This window comes from Poecilia latipinna, unplaced genomic scaffold (assembly GCF_001443285.1).
Source record: "Poecilia latipinna isolate Pla-1442-1.1 unplaced genomic scaffold, P_latipinna-1.0 Scaffold324, whole genome shotgun sequence".
Taxonomy (NCBI): Eukaryota; Metazoa; Chordata; class Actinopteri; order Cyprinodontiformes; family Poeciliidae; genus Poecilia; species Poecilia latipinna.
The window spans coordinates 82,417-106,293 of NW_015112940.1; the positions used below are offsets into that span (position 1 = coordinate 82,417).

The following is a 23,877-nucleotide window of genomic DNA, read 5'->3' on the forward strand; positions in this document are numbered from 1 at the left end:
TTTTTTTTTTTTTTTTTTTTTTTTTTTTACATTTAGTGACACTATAACCGCAAACTTCTGGAATTTTATGTGATAAATTAACAGAATTAGAAAACGAGAATATCAGTATTATCTTTTCTTTTTTTTTAAATTCTCAATTGGACTTGGGTCTGAACTCTTTCCTAGTGGATGCTTCTCTGCACTTCTTTCTTTTTAGCGCCACCCATCTTTACTTTACAGCTCTGACTAACTTTCCAGCCAACACCACCTTGCTGCACTTTGTATGCTCGTAAAGAAATGAACTGTGTTACTTTACTTCCTCATGTAGCGTTTGCATGTTACTCATGTGTATTGCATTGACCGTTGACATTTGCAAATATAAATGTGTACTTTCCTATAAACATGGTAGATACAATTTTTGTAGACACAATGAAAGATACAGCTGTAGCCTCTTTTCACTTTTATTACTTGTACCTTACTTCACATTGCAGTTAAAACTGTGGGAACTTACAGTAAAGCATCATTCAAAAGACATATTAACAAATCAGAAGCATGAAAAGTCATCATCTTTTTCCTATTGGACTCAAAGTCCCGTTCAACAAAACTCTTATAGCCTTTCTTATCAGATTCATTGATATTAAATATATCACTGTCCTCGTCCGAAGCTATAACCATAACCATAACAGCAGCAGCTGTAACCTCTACAGCTTCTGGCTTCACTTCTTCCTCAACTTCCATTTCCTTTTCACTCACTTTTTAATTCTTTCTCTTGTAATTTGACTTCTGTCAAACTACAAGAGAACGTCTTCAACATAACATGTCTCTGACAAGCAGACGTATTCATCTTGTACTTTTATTTAATTTCTGAATACAATAGGTTTCACCTTATATTTCCTTTTGGGATTTCAAAATAAAAGAGGGCTGGATACTGACTAGAGTTGTCACATTTATGTTTATTTTATAGTAAATTTTCTTAATCCTTCCACTTTGCTACTATCCATCCACTACTTTATGTTGGTCTATCATATGAAATCCAAATAAAATAAATCAGTTTGTGGCTGTAATGTGATAAATTGTGAGAAGGTTCGAGGGGTGTAAATACTGTTACAAATCACTGAACATATAAAAACAGCAGGTTGGTTTTACAGAATCTAACTGATGCATAAATCTTGTACTTTTAGCCTTGTAACTCAGAATGTTTTGCTCTCGCCTTGTGTAAACTCACATTTAGTTGGGTTCAGTGGAATAAGGTGGAATTTTAATTTCTATTGAAGCAGAACAGAACCCAGAAAAAGTCCCAACAGTTTTGAGAACTATTTTATTATAATGCATAATTTACAAAAAAGAGATACTTGTCTTAAAAGGGGTTAGCAGCATTTACCATTCCAAAATACTGTTGCTATGCTGATTAGACAGTACTTGTAGATCGTGCACCTTTGTTTTTTTTTACCTAACTGGTGACAATATTGCTGTGTTTCATTAGCATGAAGTCAAAGGCATAGTTTTTGAAAGAGCTAAAATAAATGACCACAGCAGGTGATCTTAGAAATATCTCACCTCCACATGTGAAGTAGAGCTTGTCAAAAAGGGGCTTTAGATATTCATTGATTAAAGAAGGCTAAAAGGAATCTCCATGGTAACTGCCATAGTCGTCGACAGTGTTCACACAAGGCTTTTCTCAGCAGTTTCTTATATTGAAAGGGAGTCATAGAGTGTGACTAGTAAGGGAAGTGGTTTTTTGCAGAATTGTTCACACCTCTTGAATTTTGCTACAGCTTTGTGTACTATTACAGCTGAGAAATGTAATATGTTTCATTTGGACATTTTAATTATTTAAAGGGGCAGTATCATGTAAAATCAACTTTTTTGAGCTTTACGTCATGTTGTAATGTTATACCCCGGTCAAAAACATACGTGGAGCGTTGCATTGATTCTTTCATGGATGTTTAAAAAAATTATTTGATCATCCGTGGCAACCGTTCTGCTGCGCAAAATGCCTGGGTGGACCTAGTACCCAGAGTTCGAGACGCAGCTCTTCCTTAGAGCTTCAGTTTCTAAGCTTCTGAGTTTTTGTCTCACAGAGCGCCCCCCACTCAGTTCCTGCAGACTAGCCAGCAGCAATTCACAACTATTTGGTGGAACTGCGCAGCTGCTAAGCTCGTTACACGAGCTACTTCTGAGTGCAGCGCTGGTAAAAACATTGTTAAAAGGCTAATGGAGAAGTTAACATAGCAGTTACTTGATATATAAAATGCTATAAAATGGTCTGCCTGGAGAACACATAATACTTAAATAGCTTGATTTTTGTTACTCTGCATGTTGATTCCAGATTATAACTTCATATCAAGTTAGCCTGAGGCAATGTCGTAGAAGTAAGAAATACTGCACTCTGCCAGTGGGAGTCACTTTTTATTTTATTTTATTTTTTTTTTTACCGTTTTTGCTGAAAATTTGCCATAAACACTTTAATTATGCATTAGCAAAAAAATGAATAAAAATGCTGTTTTTGAGTGAATTTCCGTGAGTGCAGAATCACAATAAACTTCAGGGACTCTTTAAAGCAGGTTCTAAAGAAAATATCAGACTTTGGACATCTCAAAGTAGTAAGGTCAATGTAGCATTCAAAAGTAAAAATAGGAGGACGCATCAGCACAACAATCAAGACGACACCACCCATCTAAATTGACAGGCTGTTCACGCAGAGCATTAATCAGAGCAGCCAATCAGCACATGGTATCTCAAGAGGAGCTGCAGAAATCCACAACTCTGTTTGGAGAATCTGTTGACAGGTCAGCCAGGCATGCAGTCTAGTCAGTTTTGAGAGAGTCACAAGAAGAAAGCCAATGGAAAACTTATTTGCACTTTACCACAAACCTTTCAAAAACATAGACAGAAAACGCGTTGGTTAGGTGAGACAAAAATAAATCTTCTGCATGAAGTCTAACACTGCGTTTTACCCAAAAGTTTGCTTTGGAATATCACACAAAAAACCCCCAACAAAGTTCATGCAGGTATGGTGATAACAAGACAAATTGAAGAATTTTAAGGGATATAAGTACCTTTGCAAAGCACAGTATTTATTTATTCTTAGTTGTTTTCCTATTTATAGAGCCTAGCTTTTTTAGTTTTTCTGCTTAAGGCGCTGAAGCTACATTTCACAGGTTTTCATTTGGGAAGGTGTTAACCGCGGCTGTGTGCACATGGTTCGGGTTTCAGACGTCACTCTTCTCATTCACTTTAAATGAGGCGACATCTTGCTCGCTTTTTCCTGACCCTGCATGTATTTGTTGGGTGAGACACAGTCTAATATTTAATTAATTCCATGAGTCAGATCAAATGGTAGTGTGAGTGATCTACAGTTTGTAATTTTTTAAAATTTTCTTTAATTTACTGTTTTCTAGATGATGATCTCCAGCCAAGAGAAGCTTGGCGATGATATTTAAATATCACCACGTAAATATATATATAAGGTCAAAGGCTTATACTTGTTCTTTTTCCGATCACAACACCATGCCCTCTTTTAAAAGTTGTATTATCTATTTGAGTCTGGTAAACTGTAAATTGTTGAGTTTTTCTTTTACAGATTAAACTAGTAAGATTGTCTCGCTCTATCTGGTTCTTGAGAGTTACACAATAAACTGTCACAGGCGAGAAGGATGAAAATAGAAACAGTGCCCTCTGTTATCTACCAACAGGAAAAAAAAAACAACAAAAAAAAACATGTCGTCATCAAAATCTCCCTGCCCTACTTTTAGACACATCCACATTGTCACCTGCTGAGGATTCATTTGCTTGAAACCTGACGTGTTGAATGTACAGTAGAGTGGCTTACACAGCATTCAGCTTTTCACTGTTTTTATTTTTATTTATTTTATTTTTTTAATATTGAGAGATATGTTGATTTAAATGTCTTTGACATCAGACACTACTCTCTGTTTTTAGTTTCCACTCAGAGCAGAATGACTGTTTACACTTAATCAGCAAACATACTGAGCCGCAGACAGAAACTAGCTAGACGAGTTTTGTGGAAACTAAGAATTTACAGTTTGTTTGGAATCATCGGTGACATTCTACCCTCTGCCTTCGCGCTCACTCTACACCCACCTTATCTCACAGTTAGTTAATAGTGTAAAGTGATCTGAGGTGTTAGGGTGCCCCTGCAGAGTAAATGAAACCATTAATAATAGAAGGACTAAACAGACCTGGCTGTTTGTTTGCCGTTAACACCTCGCTGGTGGACTTTCTTAGAAAGCTACTTTACGATTGAACCAGGTTGTTTACAGCAGCAGCTCAGCTGGTGTCTTCACTTGGCAACCTGAAGATAAACAATGCAAAGAGATTATGAGTTATAGAGTATTTTACCGCTGTTGGTTACACAATTATATTTATCAGTAATTACAAAACCTCTGGTATCTTGTAAGTTTTAGGAAGAAAAAATAGGACCTCTACTACCACCGCTTCAAAATTTATACATTACCTAGACATTTTTATTCTAAATATTCTTTAAAATTTTAATAATACTGCGTGAGAAAAGTTTCTCTGGTTTGTTTCTCTTTAGGTTCCAGAGTCTAAGGGTTTACCATTACCTTTTTAAGCTTGTTTTGATCAATAGTCCTGCTGAGTTTGTGTTGGCATTTCATTTTCCTTTTAAACTTTGAATTTGTTTCACTTGTTCAGTTTCAGTACCTGACCAGGAACACATATTCATTTATCTTGTTGTTCTAAACTGGGCCAATAACGGGGAAAAAGAATAACTCCCAGGTGTATAAAAAACATGTGCATCAGAAGAATAGCACTGGTTTCATTTAAACTTGAAAAACCTCCAACGAAGATCTGATCAGTTTCCAGCCAGCAGCTCTTTCAAACTCACCAACTTGGCAGAAAAAAAAATGCTGCTTTATTTGTGACATTTGCTTAGTTTACTCTTTGTGATCTATTCAGCTTGTAAAACAGTAACCTCTTGCCTAGCTGCTGGTTCTAACGTTCGTACAGTCAATCAAAACTGTTTACTTTTTGATTTTATTATTATTATTATTTTTTTTTTTTTTGTCGTGTATTATGTGTAGACACAACCACTCGTCCTTTAAGTTTAAAAGCTTTTTTTTTCCTGATTCATTGGCCACCATCTAGTGGTTTTAGTAAACCAAAAAAGACTTCTTTTCAAAACACCTCAAAATGAAAAAGGTCTTCATAGCCATGTTCAAGGACTACAGGAAGCAAATATACTGACTCTTGACTTTTGCAGTGCCGATCATGTAAAAATAAATGATTGTGGTTTCGATAGCATCCCGTTTTATTTTGAATGGGTAATTTCTCATGTCATGAAATGTACGAAAGGGTTATGCAAAGTAATCTTTTTTTGTTTACCCAACAAGATTGTGATGATAGGATTACAAGCATATTTTAATCCGCTCATGGACTCTTCCACCAGTTATCAGTGGTGGAGTTTTACTGACCTCTCATGTCAGGCTGAGGTATTGCAACACAGAAGGTACAAGGATTTTGCCATCATCAATCATTCTCCCATTTTCTTGCCTTTCAGCACAGCAGAAGGCTTTTTTTCTCGCTCCGATAACGCCATGGTAACAGGCTGGGATACTTTTGTGCAAGCGCTGGGGTATTTCCTCAAAATGTTCTTCGGTTCTGCTGCTCTAGGAACTCTGACTGGACTCATTTCAGCTCTTGTATCCTGACTGGTTTGCTGAGTGTGGCTCTTTGTGCCTTACACATTTGTGTTTCTCTGCTTTAGTTTAAATTTCTTAACTCAGCTGTTTAGTTTCTAAAGCACTTCGACTTGAGGAAGACTCCGTCACTTGAGTTTGGCATGATGATCATCTTTGCATATCTTCCCTATGGCCTAGCAGAAGGAACCCAACTGTCAGGTGGGCAGACGTGTTAAAAGATGTACACTTACACACACAGTTGCAAGTTTTCAGTTTATCTGCAGTTTTTGCTGAGCTCCTTCTCCCACCCACAGGCATAATGTCTATCCTGTTTGCGGGGATTGCGATGTCTCATTACACCCATCACAACCTTTCACCAATTACACAGATCCTCATGCAGCAGACGCTGCGCACAGTCGCCTTTATGTGTGGTGAGTAATTTTCTGCTTAGCTTCCTAGTTCCTCTTATTTCATTTCATTTGACATTTTGAGTTACTATTTTTAACTTCTGTCCACAGAGACTTGTGTGTTTGCTTTTCTTGGCCTCTCCATCTTCAGCTTCCCACATAACTTTGAAATATCCTTTGTCATTTGGTGCATCGTAAGTAGTTTTTTTATGCAAAGGCCAGCGTAAAATGTTGGTGTGAGTTGAGTTGGGTTCAAAGTGTTTGATTTCTGTGCTTCTCTGTGTAGGTCCTGGTTCTTCTTGGCCGAGCAATCAACATTTTCCCCTTGTCTTTCTTGCTGAACTTTTTCAGAGATCACAAGATTACTCCAAAGATGATGTTCATCATGTGGTTTAGTGGTGAGATAATAATTCTGCAAGTTAATGTATTTTAAAATTCCTGCTCAACCCACGTCCTTTTAAATCCTTGTGCAACAAACTTGAGTCAACAGGAAGTGGCGAACAATTATTTCATGTCACTGTTCGGCAAAAACCAGTTTGCAAAGAGTGCACACCAAAGCAAACTGAATTTCTGATACACACACACTCCTGATGAAAATCTTAAGACGAGTCAAAAAAATTGCAAGAATTTGCATTTTGCACTATTGGATCTTAAGAAGGTTCTAAGTAGAGCTTCACAATGTTAAAAGAAGAAATCAGCGTAAGAGACAAAAACTTTTGAGCGGGGAATTAATTGAAAACTGCATTTACACTCAAACATGATTATTTCAGCTGATCAAAAGTTTAAGACCATAGCTCAAAAAAACCTGAAAACCCCCCAAAACAGAAATCAAAGTGTCACAAAGAAGGACTCAGTAATGAGAAGCTCCACCATTCTTGTAGATGACGTCAAACAATCGTTTAGGCATGCTTGATGCCAGTGTTTCCAGGAGGCTATATTATTCCCTCATCAAAAACATACCTGGAGTATTTGATTCTTTCATGCATATTTGACAAATCCTTTAATTTTTGTGGCAGCCATTCTGGGGAGCCTAAATGCTTGCTCTCACAAAGCGCTGTCTGTTCCCACAAACCTCTTACTTGGAGCTGCAGTCTCCAGCTGAGTTTATGCCGCTCAGAGCACCCATCCACTGCGCTTTTCCCCCCCTCAGCTCCTCCAGACTAGCAGGAGCAATTAGCGAACATCTGGTGGAACTGTGCATCTGCTAAGTGTGGGAAACAGCAGGGGCTTCTTAAAGAGACAAAGGCCCAATTTTAGGATGTCAAATTAAAAAGTCTGTTTTTTTAAAGACTTGTTCGATGCATACAGCATTTTATGTAAAATAGTTAATTGATTGTGCTATAAAATGACACTACGTACCTGAAAAATGAATAATTCCCTGTCATAATAGAAGTATTAGCTTTGTAAATCTGTTTTATGATTTGCTTTTTTTTAAAATCAGAAGCCTTCATTAAGTAGCAGTCATTGAATTTTCGTAACTTCTAAAGAGAAAATGTCATTCTCTATCTTCAGCTTATCTTTTATTCACAGCTACATGATTATAGTAATAAGACAAAAAAAAAAATTAAGTTCATGGAGCTTAGCGACTTTTTAAACAAACCTTCATATCTTTCTTTTTGCTAGGGTTACGAGGTGCCATTCCGTATGCCTTGAGCCTCCATTTGGGCTTGGAGCCCATCGAGAAGCGTCAGCTAATCGGCACCACCACCATCATCATTGTGTTATTTACCATCCTCTTCCTTGGGGGCGGGACAATGCCGCTCATCCGCATTATGGACATTGAAGAGAGCCAGTCGCGGCGAAAAAACAAGAAGGACGTTAATCTCAGCAAGACACAGAAAATGGTAATGAAATCAAAGCAGCACTTTGGTTGGACGCATTGTTCGTTTGCCGTCTCCCTCGATTCTAGCTGGGCCGTCTTTTCATCTGCAATCTGGCCCTTTCTGCTCACCACAGAGTGGGAAACATCAAAGAGGTTGAATGCGGCTTTGTGATGAGGACACTGAGTCAGCAGGGAGCAAAGCTCTCTCCCCACACAGATGCACTCCGTGGCATCGATACAATTTCCTAGGAGCAAGAAGACCAGCCATTGTGCTAAATATTTCAGTTGCCTCTGATGGCTCTAACTCTAGATAATGGATCATTTATTGGATGTACATTCCACTGTTGGGGAGTCACTGTCAGCCTTGGATAGTGTGTCTGCCTTGTCTGTCTCGACTATTTCCAAAGCTAACTATCAGCTGCCTGATGAAGTATATTCTCATTTTCTCTCATTACTCTTATACCGTGTTGAAATGAAATCTTTGTTTTCATGCATCATTTTCAGAACTCTCTTCAGTTTTTTTTTCTTTTCTTTTTTTTTTCCTTACCCAGTGTTTATTCTTAGGGCCTCTTTCCTTTTTTATTTTATTCTATTTGCCTGACTGCCTTCTTTCTCCTTGGCTTTTGTCTCCAGGGTAACACCATTGATACAGAGCACCTATCAGAACTGACAGAGGAAGAGTACGAGGCTCAGATTTACCAGAGACAAGATCTAAAGGGCTTCATGTGGCTTGATGCAAAGTATCTTAACCCCTTCTTCACTCGCAGACTTACACAAGAGGTAAGAAAAACTTGTGTAAGCCAGATATTCTCTATCTGTTCAACACAGTTTGTAGTTTTTCACTTGTACAACACATACAATTGATATGTTGTCAATTTTCCTGCTTAAGTTTGTCGTGATTAAACCAGCCCTATCAGCGGTGATTAGTGCAAGACATGCAGAGATGCATATTTGGCTGCTTGACTTTATGCAGTCTGTCAGTTTGTCTTGAAGTTCTGATTTGGTGCACAATCTAGGAGTGAATACAAGTTTCCAGCAGAAGTCTTTTTGCACAGTGGGACGACTGTGGCTCGGTCGGAAAAGGATTCATCTTGAACTCTGAAGTTGTGGTTGTGACTTCCTCTTGCCGCGTGCCAGTGTGCCGCTGGGCAATGCATTTATCTTGCCTCTAGATCAGCTTGTCAGCGTATGAATGCGTGCACGTTTGTGTGTGCAAATTAGGTGAATATGCCTCCAGTGTAAAGTGATTTAAGTCAACACTATGACTAGAAAAGTGCCATTTGAATTCAGTCCATTTATGGACAAAGTATTTATTGTCAAAGCACTGAAACACATTTGTTTTTTCATTACAGCCATAAATGCCACTGTATTGAATTGTACTTATTTTAGATCCATCCCTTCTCCAACACACCCAGATCAAACACTTCTCACATTTGCAAAAACATAAAAAGGCTGTGGAAGTATCTATGCTGGAACAGTGAAGGCTTCAAAGGCACAACTGTCATTATCTAAACAGGACATGTGAAACATAAAAAAACTGGAATTGTACTTGGTGCTTGGTCTCCCACTGTGGGCTACACTGCTGTAGCACAGATGAAATCGAACTATCTAACTAACTATCCTTGTACGTAACATTTGGTGATTAGTTGAGGTTCGTTCGGAGGACCTCACCTCTCTTTGCTACTCCACCCGGGTCTGCTACAGCAGGAAACCCTTAAAAGATAAAAGATTGAGGGAATTTGGTGTTGAGATCAGCAAGTACGCTCTGAAGAGAATCACATTTCATCATCTCCCTCCTTCAGATGTATTCTGTGTGCAAAATGGAAGAAGATTCTGTATTATCCCTGTGAGTGTGATGCACAGAAGTTGCCGTCAAAACTTTACAAAGCTTCAGTGGAATCAAAGAGGCACCTAAGCATTAAACATGCAGACACATCACACAGAGCTAGACAGCTCGTCTCTGGGTGGCTGCTGAACATTGATGCTACGAATTACATGATGTAAAGGATGGCAATCATCATTGCAATGAAGAAAGCTAATATAATTAATTGTTAAAGTTAATGAAGTTCAACTTAATCACAAAAACCTTATTTGTGTCGTGTCTTAGCCCTGCAACAAAATGACCTAATCAATAGCTGGGGGGAAGTGTTACTGAGCAGAGTTCATTTTGACGGCACATTTTTATTAAGTTTAGTCAAAAAGTGTTTGCAGTTCAAATGTTTCAATCCCAATTTCATCCCCACTCCACACATAAAAAAACCCTAAAAATGAAGCCTATGATAAATACAAAGTTACATTTTTGTCCATCTTAAAGAGTAAAGTGATTTAGTTACTATACTCATGATTACATTAATTGCATCTTCATCCTATCGAAAGCTACATTTTATGCATAGATTGTCTCATATTTACAAAGATAAATATCTATTTTTTTATTTTGACGTTTCTTAAAAGCCTCTTAAAGGAGAAGAAACAACACAGTCACATTTTGTGCTTACTTGTGGACTTTCTGCTCCTGTTTCATTCTCCCTTCTGTTGTCTATGTGGGGTTTTATCAGGTGACAATCAGCCTTTGCATTAGTCAGTCAACTCCTACTAATTGACACACACCTTAGTTGAAAATGTGCTAACTGCAGATAAACCGCTTTTCTCTACCAAAATTATCTGTGTTCACCTGGTGTAAGGCAAAAAAAGAGCAAACTTTAAAGTTTCAGCAGAAGCTACAACAAACTGAATTTCTGCAGCTCTGAGCGCGTCAGTCATGCTGCTGCAGGCTCGTCAGTCGAGCGCCAACCTTCATTGATATTTTCCTCCATTAATCCCAAACCACCTCATCGTGGTAGGCCATATCTTTCTTATCCACTTTCCTTTCCCTTTATGGTTCAAAACTGGATCAGTATATGACATTAGCAACGGCTCAGAAGGCAAAATTTTAGGAAAAGGACAAAACATAGAAAATTATGCGAAAGCACATGTTGGTAATGTGATGTCTCTAGTAGCTAATAAATTATTTCTTCTGTTTACAAAAAAAAAATTCAGTCACTTAATGTCTCCCAGTCCTGCACACGCCATCTGCAGTGGGTATCACTTACAGTTTTAGTCACACCATGATAATGTGTTGCTGAACTGAACATTATGCAAAATAAAAAGCAAATATTGGCAGTGCTGACGTTCTAAGTTTAGTCAAACTTGCAGGTTTTAATATTTTATGAAGATTTCTCACACCATTGACAAAAAACTAAAAATATTGGGTGCTTTAGTCAATGTAGTTCCAGTGCTGAACTGCTATGTTCAAGCTTCAGTCTTTTCGTCGCTTCCTCTATTTATTAGCATGCTCGTAATCTGTGTACCTGCTTGCTGATGTGCGCAACGTATGTCTCACAGGACTTGCTACACGGACGGATCCAGATGAAGACGCTGACCAACAAGTGGTACGAAGAGGTCCGCCAGGGACCGTCGGGATCTGAAGACGACGAAGACGAAGCAGAACTTCTGTGAACAATTTAGCATCTATAAAAACAACAACCAGATATCATCTGTCCTGGGCTGTGGATTTGTCTGTCAGTGAAGGCATGATTTGTTTTCACTGTTAGTCAAAGGAAGCTCCTATTTCTTCGCCTGCTACCAAATTCATGTCGGTGAAACATCTTTAGGCAGTGAAGGTGGAGAATTGTTTCTCTGCGATTGAACTGGAAGAAATGATCTTCCCCGAAAATGAAGGGAAATTGTAACACTGCATAAAAAATAACAATTATTCTATCATTAGTTTCTTAAGATTATTGAATAGATGGGCTGTTTCACTGGGTTTGGTTTTCTTTGAACCGTACACAGGGATGTGTTTTGCTTATTATTATTTTTATTTTTACTTTCATGAAGGTTTTGTCCAAAGGGAAATCGGCGAAGAAACTGTGACGGGAAGTTTTTCTTATGTGAATCAGCGCTGTGGCGCATTTTTCCTCTGTGTCTGTGAATTTTGTGTTATCAATATTTGGTTAAGTTCCACTTAAAGTAAAAGTTTCACTTGGGATCAGGAAGGAGAAGTAAAAAGTCTCGCTTCAAGCAAGATTTCAAAAGTGGAATTTTTATTTTTAATTGGCTACATGTTTGTGCATCTCCTTGTTTACCAGCATTAATTCTCTCTGTGCCTCTTCATTTCCAAGTTGATTTGTTTTTAAAAACATATAGGTAAACCATATATGCCATGAGGCTGAAATGCAAATGATGAGTGGGCTCCTCCGCCCTCAGCCACGAGGCAGCCAAGATAAATTCAGAAGAAAGTTAAAACAAGTGAGACGTGTCGAGGAAAAGTAGCCATTTTAATTAGAAAGCATAGTTACGACAGCATGATTATGCCCCAGAAAATTGGAAATTGCTTTCCTTTCGGAGTACGATATCTGCACTTATTTTCATTTTCTGGTCCATTTTCTGAATCTACACTGTGTCTGAACCTGGCCTTGGAGGCTTCCTTATGCATTTTGCAAACAGATGCTTATATGTGAATGTGGGGTAAAGGGTATTGTTGCCATGTCCATTTGCTGCTGTTTTCTTTATTTATGAGAGGTTTATCTACTTTCTGTTCGATTTTGTACAAATTCTGTGACCATCGCAGGATTACTGGAAAAGAAAGAAGCTATAATAAATTAAATCTTATATGCACTAAGTTCTGCGCACTTTTTCTTCAGGAATGCCTGAGAAGGATCATGGATCTCAAATTAAAATTTGAAAAGTTGATTTTTGCTAATTCAGTTTAAAAGATAAATAAATCACAGGCCCATTTAGATTCTTTTACACACAGAGGGATATATTGAAAGCACTTATTTTAATGGAGATGATTATGGCTTTTAAATTATGAAAATCCAAAATTTAGTTTTTCCATTACTTATGACCAAGAAAATAATAATAATAATAAAAAAAACATTCTTATTTTTCTGTGGAGGCCAAGAATTAAAAGCCTTTCTGCAATAAGTCTTTAATTTACTTTTCCAGATCACAGATTTCATGGAGGTCCCAGCTGCTAGTTTCAGCTAACGGATATCTTGGGACATTTATAGAATTGCAGAAGTTCATAGAAGTTCAGTGTGTTCCCTTAATACTGTTGTTCTTCTTTTGAATGAATCACTGCAATATACAGCCAATGTAAGCCTGTGATTGCTGAGAAGCCCGTGTTGCTTTAACAACGGCAGCTATTGATGAGTCTGGTGTCTCTCATCTTCCTCTTAGTGATACTCTGCAGATCCTCTGTGGGGATTTAGGTAACCAGAGCTGACTGACCAATCAGTCATAGTCAAACCATGGTCATTAAAGCAGGTACTGCTACTTTTGGCAAGTGGCAGGACCTGCTGGAAAGTGGAATCAGCATACCCATAAAGCATAGCTGCATAAGGTGTTCTGACATTTCCTGGCAGGCCGCTGTGCTGCCTTTGGACTTGATGAAGCACCATGGACCGACACCAACAGATGACGTGGCTGCCAAAGTCATCATTGACTGTCGAAGCTTCACTTTGGACTACATATATTATGTGCTTTTTTGTCCCGTTGTTTGAGCTTGACTTCCAAATGAAAGGCAGAAATTTGTAACATCTGATAAGAGACTCTGGAGCAGAGATCCTCAAATCCAGGCCTCCTGCGTCCTGCAGGTTTTATACGTGACTCCGCTTCACCACGCCTGAGTCAAATGATCCGGTCGTAAGCAGCACTCTGGAGGATTTGAGTGGAGGTCATTCAGCCATGTGATTGAGATGTGTCTGTGGCTTGTGGGTTGCCTCCAAAGTTCAGAGGGGTTCTACTTTACAATCCTCTCCAGGATGCAGGATGTCAGTGACTCTGCTGGTCTCTGAGTCTGAAGACTTCCCTCATGAGATAAACTTTGTGTATCAAACAAAAGTCTTACTTATTATCTAAATAGAGAAACAGAATTTTAGGTTCTAAATTAGCTGTGAGTTGAAAGTTTAGTTGAAAGTCTATATGCCTTTTAAGAGATTTGAATAAATTAAGGTTGCACTTAAACTGAAAACCTTCAGCTGTACCCACTAACTGATCATTATTCTGATGGTTTTCCATTTCACTTTCCATTTTCTTTTCATATGATGTCTGAGCTAATTAGCTGATAGGCTACATGAAGCGGGAGATTACAAGGAGTCTGGACCGGACCGGCGCACTACTCTGTGTAATTAAAAGACATAAAGAAGGTTAATGCATAGTCCTGCTGAAGGAAAAATACCCTGTGACTGACGGTCAAAGCTTTTATGTTCAACCCAAGTGCAACACCATGCTGTCATGGTGTGAAAAACCTCTCCTGAGATCTCATTAGGATATTGATGAGGGGGCTCTGCTGGTAGACAGCAGAGAAATAAATAAATAAAAAGTCATATTGCATTCTTCAAGTCTGCAGTGTAATTGATGGCAGCAGCAGGTTCGAGTGCCTCTCAGGGTAGAGCTCATAGTTTGTTTAAAGTCAGAGGACATCACACTTTGCTGTTTGACTTTTTTTTTTTTTTTTTAAATGTACCCATAAAATTTCAAGTGTGAAAAATGTGCCTGAGGAAGATTTGCAATAACAACTTAGAGCCAGCAGGGGTCGTCTTAAGCCACCACATTGGTCCATAAAAAAATAATGACAGCAGATAAGAGTGGATGATAAAGCTTTATAACTGACGGTCCATTAGCCAGTTATATCCAATAAATTACAGGGATTATAAACCACTGGGAGAGGATTAAATGACTTTCACTGAATATGTGATTTTTTTTTTTTTAAGAATTATCACAACATATTAAAACAGACTGACTACACCATGACTGATCACAGACCTCCATCTGTGTTCCCTTTGTCAGAATGTTTCACTCTCACAAACCACATAAGCTCGGCCATTCCCTCATATGTGCAACTGTTCTGTTTGCTTCAGCGGTCGTCCAACACAGAAACCAGAGAGCATCAGTAGCCACATTCTATCATGTTGCTTTGATTCTTCCACGCCACTGTTTCTTCTGATCTGGGATTTATTCATCTACCCTTTTTCTGGAGCCAAATGTTCTGCCTGAAGGGAGAGCAGATCATGACTCATGCTATCTTACAACTTTTTTTTTTTTTTTTTAATGAAAGATTTAATGAAAGATTAATAATTACTCGGTATATTAATCATGCCACAGCCTCAGCCAGATACAAAATATCACCACGTTAGTTAGGAAAACATAGAGGAGCAGCAGCAGTGATATTTTACTTCAGTTTCCACACTGGATGATTCACAGTCACACATAGATGGTTTCTGATTAATGCATGTTATTTATGTGTCCCTCCCCACCTCCCACCCTCCCCTTTGGACAGGAGAATATGTGATGGATTCTTATTTGTCTCCAAGTTTCTCGTGGGAATTTCTGAAATCCAAATTTCCTGACAGCATTTATTCACCGTGGAAGTGTGGAATCCTATTTTCTCCTTGCGCTTTTCCCTGTTCTCTTCCTTGAGGTTGTGATTGGTGCTGACTGGAGTCACAAAAAGTGCTGAATCACTTTGTCTTTAAAACTCACTCATTGACATCTTTAATATTCCTTGTATGAAGTGATTCCCTCATATTGCCCATATTGTCCCCCGTAAAAAAAAAAGAGAGCAAATGACACATTTTCAAAATGAACATTTAATATCAAAGCATTAAAATGTTGATGAAACATTTTAACAGAAAATGTTATAAATCCTTTTAAACTGACTGTTTTAGAGTTTATATATACACGTCATTTACTAAATTTCTAGGGGTTACTATGACGACATTTTATTGTAATGTTGTCAGACAGGGGCACTTGTCACAGGTGCAGGAATAAGAGGACGAGATCAGAATAAGCTGCACAGCCGGGGAGCTGAGATGACCGAAACTGGACCCCGCTGCGGCACTCAGGAGATTTTGAACCTGGGTCAGATTTAAACAAACACACGGGGCGCGCCTCTTACAATACAAAATGGAAACAATGTGCTGGCAGAAAGTAGGAAGGTTAAAATTTCTCTGCAGTGGTGCTCACAAAGTTTAGAGTTCATAGAAAACACGTTTTTAGAGGAAAGCCAAAACAGCCAAACTGGGCTAGAATTTAAAATGCAATTCATGTCAATGTTTGACACAATCAAGCAGTGAGTATTACACACCATTAATGTATTAAGAGGCTAAAGTTGCAAAAATGATTGTTTATATCGCTCAACAAATATGTTTCATTGTTTCAAGTTTTTTTTTTATTTAAATATTAACAGCACATAATATTTGTTGTAATTTCACCTATTTTAAACTAACAGTTCTGCTCTTTTTCTTGAGGTTTTGAATGATCTGTTAAAAATAATAATAAAAAAAAATTCCTCTTTTCGCAATCTCTACTGCTTATTGTCTCTGTCTCTCTCTCTCAGCTATGTATTTAGATGTCAGCGAAAAAATATTGAGTGCAGCTCTTTTCTCCTTTTATGTCTGTTACAAAGAGAGTTACAGATGGATACAGATGCTGGGCCAACTGGACTGGCGTCATTTGGCTGTCATCAGTGAGGAAGAGAAATTTTACACAAACTGAGAGACTCTGTAGTTGTCCTGGCACTCGAGGTGATATGTGACGTGGGAATTTGCAATCATCTCTTAACAGCTTTCCGACACATGAAACACGGTCTTTTATGTGAACAACGATGAGTGTGTGCTCTGTGGACGGTTGAGTGTGCGCTGACTTGACACTGGTGTAAATGAGAGAGAACGCAGAGTGTATGTTTGCAGGTTGAATTGGCCATTCAGCAAAAGGAGACATAAAGTCAATGGTGGCAATGAGAGCAATCAATGATGTGCAGAACGGACTAATGAATTGCAATTTGATTTGAATCACATGGTCAGGCTAATAAGTTTGCGTTAGCTGCACACACCGTTGGCATCTAATCAGTGTCCCTTTTCTTTCAAATGGAGGATCATTAGTTGCAGTTTTAAATCAGACTTACGGCTTTAGCTTCAGTGTGATGCCTTCATTTTCTGTGAATTGTACTTCCTTCGATTGAGCCAAATCTTCCAGGAAGCACCTCGGCTCAGTTCCAGTGGCGTCACTGTAGCAGCACCGTCAAAAGAAAAGTTTTGCTACAGAAAAGCGTGCAACAGAGAAGCGGAAACTGTTGTACTTACTTCCTCAACAAGGTGCGTGGCAGATTGCTACGGCGAGTGTTCCTAAAATTCTTCCAGTGAATAGTTCCCTGTGACCGATGTCGTAATGCATCTAAGATATGCACACTCCACACAGCATAATTGAATTACTTTCACTGATCTCATTTAAATGACAATAATTAGGAAATGCTGTTGAGGCTGCAGTGTCATTTCTCAGTCAGTCGTCATTTGGTTAATGTCAGAATAATGCAGCGAATGGAAGAAGAGCCATGAATGCAACGAAGAGCAGGACAGTTAGATGTGTTTTGGGCAGTTCAGATGGCTTAGCGAGATCAGATCTAAATGGGGTTTCACTGAATGTCTTAAAGTCAAAGTAATTTAAATCCAGAGAAATCTGAAAAACAAGCTGTATGTGGTAGAGGTTGTTAATAGATTAAAATAAACCGTTTTGTATGCAGTCCAAGCTCTGTAGTTATTTAAGTTGTTTTGGAATCGTTTTGCTGCAGCATGAGAGCAAAACCCATTTGACCTTGACACTGACTTCTGTGGCTCTCCTTTGAATAATAATTATGTTAATTAATTGCCTGGATTTTTTAAAATTATTATTATTACACTCCTATTTACACTCCAGAAAGGTTAAACTGGGTCACTGAGTGAAATGAAATCGTGAGTAAATGAAGGAACACAAGGAACAGTTTCCCTGGTATTAGTACAGTTTTGTGTTCTTCTGCCATCAGGGAGTTAGGGTTTTCCTCTGGGTACTTCAAGCTGCTGCAGATAATGGTCCAACATAATAAATAAATAAAGACGGGGTATATGTAAAATTATAATGATTATTGCAATTTAGCTGCGTGTGTGTCAAAAACTGACATTTTTCTAATTGTAGTAGAGATTTCCAGCATGTCAGCATAGTCCAGCGTTGGAAGTTTTTCATATTTCACATGCCCTTAACAGTTGTTAACTTGAAGAGTCAAAATAAATGAACAGATAAAAACACACCACTGATTACAAATAAATATGCATGAACACTTAGCTTCATTGCTCAGGGTATTTATCTCTACCATATTCGTAGTGCTTTCCTCAAAACCATTAATAATACATTTTGGGCTGTTTCTCATCAATATCTTTCACTGAATCTAAAATTAATGCTAGATACTAGGCAACTGACTCATTTTGTTTTTTATCTTCTTCTGTGAACTTGCGGAGGCTGCTGGGAAAATGCAGCAGTGGACAAGACGGAGCCGTGTATCAGAGCCCTAGGCCGGCCGTCTGGGGTCAGATGCAGGAACTTCCAGGCTTCCTGATTACATCTCAGCTGTTTCATAATGATAGTCTCCATGATTAGGATCTGATCAGGAGACCAAGTCATATCAGTTAAGCTGACCGTGAAAAAAATAATACACAATAGGGGAAAAAGCTCTGCCGGAAGACAGAGTTATACAAGAAGTAAAATTTTATGCAATATTGTGTTTTTGTTCCCAAATTTGCTGGAACTGTTAAGATGTATTATATTATCTCATTGGAGGTCCTCTCTTGGTACTCCGGTTTCCTTCCACCGTAAAAAAAAAAAAAAAGAATGACTGGTTATTGGTCTCTTTAAGTTACCTTCATATCTCTTTTGATTGACTAACAACCACTCAAGTTTGATTCCTCCTCCTCAACCACAGGTTACAAAAGATTGTTACCAGAATGAAGGGATTCCCATCTCTAAGCTCATTTAAGTTGCCCTGCTACTCCTGTCTTTTAAACTTCATAATCATGGCTACATTTTTTTTGTCTAAATAAACCATCCTGCAGTCTTCAGTCCTCAAACAGGTTCGTCACAGCCCTCCATCTCTGAAACTGACCCCCAACATAAATAAGAGTTAGCATAGTGCTGTCCAACACAACTCTTCAAAAGTAGTTTTAAACATATGGTCCTTTTAAGTTTTAGCATTTACCCAATTCTATGTTTGCATGTAAAGCATCTGACTATAACGTGGACATAAACAAGTCATGTTTTAAAGAGGTGAAATAAGACACCATTCAAGTTAATTATGAAGTCCTCCAATTAGTTGGAGAAAATGTAACATTCACAAAGTCAGCCAATCAGACAGCTGCTTTAGAATAACTGACTTCTATTGAACCTGAAAGTCACACAGTCTTCACATTTTATTACATAATGCGCCAATTTTCCCAAGGACAGATAACTGCCACGCCGTGGTGTAAAATGAGGACAAAAATGTAAAAAGACTGGCACTGTCAACTCTAGAGCAATGGTTCTCAAACTGTTCAGGTTTTGGCCCCTTTACTTAATTTTTCTTAGGAAATAAAGTATTTTTGAATTGTAATAACTCACAGGAAGAAGGATCAAAGCTATCTACTAAATTTGTTTAAATATATCTATATATATTTATTTATTTAGACATTTGGAAATCTTTAAAATGTTTAGATTTAGCTTACCTGTTGCGTCAATGTGGAAGGTGAACTCATTTTTTGTTACATTTAGTTTTTATCAAATGAAAAAAACAGTCAATCAGCACATGCACTCTGCTAATTTAACGAGGAAGTAGGCTGCTGCATTAAATGCTCCTTATTCAGAAATAGAAATTAAAACTGTCTAACTTCATTTTCAAAACCAAAGATATAAAATTTAATCTGTGCCAGTAAACTCAACAAATTCTCAAATCTCAATGTTTTACAGTGTGTGTGGCTTCTGTACGTCTGTTTCTATTGTAAATCATTGTTTCACTTATAAACATGGCTGCTGAACGCTCTAATCAGTTGTACTTCTACCTTTCTAGTTGTCATTTTTAATCTTTTAGAGACTCATCGTGTCTATTTAGCCATTTCGGTTCCCTTCCCTTAATCTCTGCCTCTTCCACCTAATAACTCAGAGCTGAGAGGAAAAAAAAACATATTTGTAAGGATAGAAAACTACCCAGGAGGAAATGATGCTACTTTTGAGATTAACCATAGATCTCACACGTGGCATCTGTGGCTCTATGTTTTTTTGGTTGCATGATCTACTCCTTTTCCTGTTCCCATTTTTCTCAGCTGCATCTCTCCACATACCAACAACTTTGTTGATGAAAAATCTTATGCAGTTAATTTTCTCACATGACCTTTGACTTTGCAAAGCTGGCCTCAGAGATGATCTAAACTCTTTGCATGGGTTGCCTCTTTCCACAAATATCTGGGTTGCCTCATGAATCCTTTGGCTCCTCCTTCTTGTCTCTTGCCTCAATATCTTCTTGTTTCCTCCTCTGTTGCTGCTTCATCTCTCTCCAGAATATTTTTTTCTGGAATAAATTGATGGCTCTCTCTGACGGGTTCTGCCAGTAATAGTGCAGCAGGCAAGAAACGAGTAAGATTATTACCTCTGGAAGGCAAAGTGACCACACGTCATTATGCCTCCCACCTGCTCCAGACCAATGGCTAATTATCAGAAATCAAACACACATTTATCTCTTGAGATCAGCTAATAATCCATGACGTATACCGATCAATTTTTCATTAAATGGCACTTTGTTTGTCTTTAGTTGGGCTTATTCACCCAGTGATGTAGATTAGCAGTTCTTTAAAGCCTGCCCTATTTGAGCAATGTCAGTTTTCCAAAGCTGATGAGGACCAGATGACCAGACTCAGTGGTCTATTTACGTGATTTAAAAGAAGCACAGAAACTTGAAGGCTGGCTTTTTAGACTGATGTTGTAACTCTACTCTATTCAAAGTCTTCAGATAAAGCAGCCATACCCATTAATGTAATTATTATCTAAAACACGTTTATGCTTTCTGAATACCATTGTAAAACGCTACATCTGGACTGCTTAAAGAGATGCTGTTAAATTAGCAGAGTGCATGTGCTGATTGACTGTCCTTTCATTTGAGAAAGTACAGGTAGAAAAAAACTGAATGTAACAAAAAAGCAATCAGCTTCGCAAAAATCTTCCCAGCAAAACTGCTTTATTTTGTTCTTTGTCCAGTTATATATGTATTCATTTGTGTTCATTCTTTTTATTCTCTCAATATTTTGCCAGCGGAAAAAAAAAAAAAAAAAAAAGTTTGTAAGCCAACAAAGGCTGGAGATTTTTTGGCATTAAAATGACTAAAAGGTGGAGCTGCCCTGGGTCTTTGTGTTCACAAAATCATTTCCAAACTGCCTGAGAGAATGAGAAGAGCAGGATTGCATCTCCCTAAAAACAACAACAACAACAACAAAAAATGAGGTTAAGATAAAACTTTGGTCAGATTCACACAGTCTGAATAAACACAGAAGTTAGTGCTGCAAGATAAAAACTTTGAGATGTTCTGTGATACACTTGTATAAATAAATAAATGAGGAGATGATCTTTTTTGGCATTTTCTCAACCTATAAACAAACTGAACTGTGGAGAAAAAAGAAATAATTTATAGTCTATTAGTAACATCATCACAAGTAATATAAAGTAAACATCAAGTGCACTAAAGCTTGCTGGGAACATTGGCTAATGTGCATTTGTAAGACCCATTTCTTTGCAATGAGGGACAAAATTGCCTCTGTTATTAGATTTTATGCTTTCCTATTCATTTCACTGACAGAAACAGTAACTCACTATAGAAGGAAACAAAATTCAGCAATAACCTCTTATAAGAGTTAAGAGGGCTTTAAGGGAGCGCTAACTCAAGTTACTTTTCTTCAAATGTCTGTCTTGTGCCGAGTGTGAACTTTAGCTGGCCCTTTAATTGAACACATTGAAGCCTTTTGAGCTTTGTTCACTGCCATGAAGCCATTGAGAATCCTCTCCTTCCACTGAATTTATGCAACATTTTCGACTAAAGACCCTGTTTCCTGCCACAAATGATCTCCAGGGGACTACCGTTCAGTTTCATTATCTCATATGTTACGCCGTCATATTACACAGCATGTCTTCTCGTACTCTGCAGGAGTTCTGGCAGAAAAAATGATCAGTCGTGACACAGAAGAGAAACTGGTGGCTAAGTCTTCATGGATAAAGGGATTAACAATATACCTGCTTTCTCAGTAGGAGGATACACCATTAAGATACACCAGATGCATGGTGGAACTTCTGTTTTTTAAGCCATTTAAATTTCCAAAGACATCCAAGTATGAAGCAAAAAGTTTGACAGAACATCGTCCTTAATATCTGCATTACGTAACAGATTTGTTACAGCAAGATGGTAAGAGAGCTGATTTTGTCATTAGGTTTCAGCCCATGCAGTGATGTTTTTTTTTTCCTCGTAACTGCATACTGCTGAACACATTGAAGGTTTATAGTGCCGCAAAATATACTTTGACAGCGTGTGAGGGTGAACAGGGGGGTTTGGAGAATGATGGTATTGAGGAACCTTGAGGTGAAAACTTTAATCCAGAGTGTTATTGCACTGAGGAACTGAAAAGCAGAGTCTGATCAGCAGTACCTGGATCCTATTTCATCAGGTAAATCATTCGGTATAGCAAAAATGACTGTTCACATATATCTCTCATTTGGGCTTCATTGTTTAATCAATTTTGGCAGCTAGAAGTGCGTTGTGTGCGCTTGGAAACTTGAGGTCAGTGGGTCATAGACAACGTTTCTCAATTCCAGTCTTCAGGGACCACAGACCTGCATGTTTTAGCCGCTTTCCTTCTAACAGGGTTCTGCAGATCTTGTTGGCATTGCAGGGGAAATCATGCAATCATTTGAATCAGGTGTTCTGGAACAGCAGGCGTCCCTGAGGACCAGAACTGAGAAACGCCGATCTGGAGCCAAATAAAGAGCAGATCAGGTTCATTTTTTTTTCCTGATACAAAAGCTTGAAAGTGTATTTGATCATTAATACGTCTGCATGGTCTCTCATTTTGACTTTGGTCCTAAATCTGAATTAAATGAGTTATTCATAAACAATAGGTCACTACATTATGTGCGTTCAATGAAACACAACCCGACACTATTGCATTAAAGTAAAATAGCTGAGGGTTATTATTTGGAATAAATATAACACACATGACGCAAAAGTAAAACTACACTAGGACAACACCAAGCTCAGCTCATGCCACAAGAAGCACTTCATAAAAATCACTTTGATTGGTTCTTTGCATAATCCTGCTGAGAGTCAGAATTAGAAAAAACATGCAGAGATTTCTCTAGCTGAGGTGACTATCCATTCCTGTTTTGAGTTGCTGTCGCTCCAAATCAGGTGACCTCCCTCATGTTTTCCCAACCCTGGACTTGAGATTCTCTTGCTTATAAATTTCCAGCTTTTGATGCATCAAAATGCAAACAAAGTCTGAAATGTGTCACTTTCAGTGTGCCTTTATAGTTTCGAATGGAGCTAACTTGCACTGTCAGCCAGAGCGTACACAACCACCCTATGGGTGTATCATTGTTTTAACAAACAGAGCATGCAGAGTGGGGAATATTTCTAGTTAGCATAGACGGGAAAGAGTCTGAACATCTATTCACAGTTTTGGCAAGCGAAACTATTCAACTGTTTTGTTCTTTGTGTTTATCCTTTAGCACAAAGACCAACAGATGAGACAACTGCCATGGATTTTTTTCTTTTTTCCCCAGTGAATAATATGTACTGGCATTCTCAGGAATTGCCACCATTTTCTTTTTATTGTTAAAAAGCCAGGTAAAAGTATTCAGCCCCTTAAAACTTTCACGTTTTGTCACGTTTTAACCACAAACCTCAATGCATTTTGTAAACAAAAATGCGGTTTTACGATGGTGTTTGTTGATAAGGGAGAGAAGAATCCAAACCTACGTGGCACTGTGCGAAACATTGCCCACCTCTGTTAAAATATAACTTAATTACGGTTAGTCACACCTGAGTTTACTGTCTCTAGCTGCACCCAGACCTGATTACTGTCACACCTGATCTCAATCAAGATCAGGTCATTTTGTCAGGACCTGCCTGACAAAATGACGTACACGAAAAGAT

At 38.2% G+C, this 23,877-nt stretch overlaps 1 protein-coding gene across 2 annotated transcripts in view; it reads left to right on the plus strand.

Annotated features, from left to right (window-relative positions):
- slc9a8 (solute carrier family 9 member 8) overlaps positions 1–12,528 on the plus strand; it is a 33,303-nt gene extending 20,775 nt beyond the window's left edge. The window contains exons 9-16 of one of the 2 annotated variants that reach the window (XM_015035109.1): positions 5,522–5,663; positions 5,756–5,861; positions 5,927–6,073; positions 6,161–6,243; positions 6,336–6,447; positions 7,673–7,893; positions 8,505–8,651; positions 11,253–12,528. In XM_015035109.1, coding sequence (XP_014890595.1) covers positions 5,522–5,663; positions 5,756–5,861; positions 5,927–6,073; positions 6,161–6,243; positions 6,336–6,447; positions 7,673–7,893; positions 8,505–8,651; positions 11,253–11,366 — 1,072 coding nt within the window. In that variant the 3' untranslated portion in view covers positions 11,367–12,528. The remainder of the gene's footprint in view (positions 1–5,521; positions 5,664–5,755; positions 5,862–5,926; positions 6,074–6,160; positions 6,244–6,335; positions 6,448–7,672; positions 7,894–8,504; positions 8,652–11,252) is intronic. The other variant, XM_015035110.1, reaches the window with a different exon arrangement.
- The last annotated feature ends 11,349 nt before the right edge of the window (positions 12,529–23,877 follow it).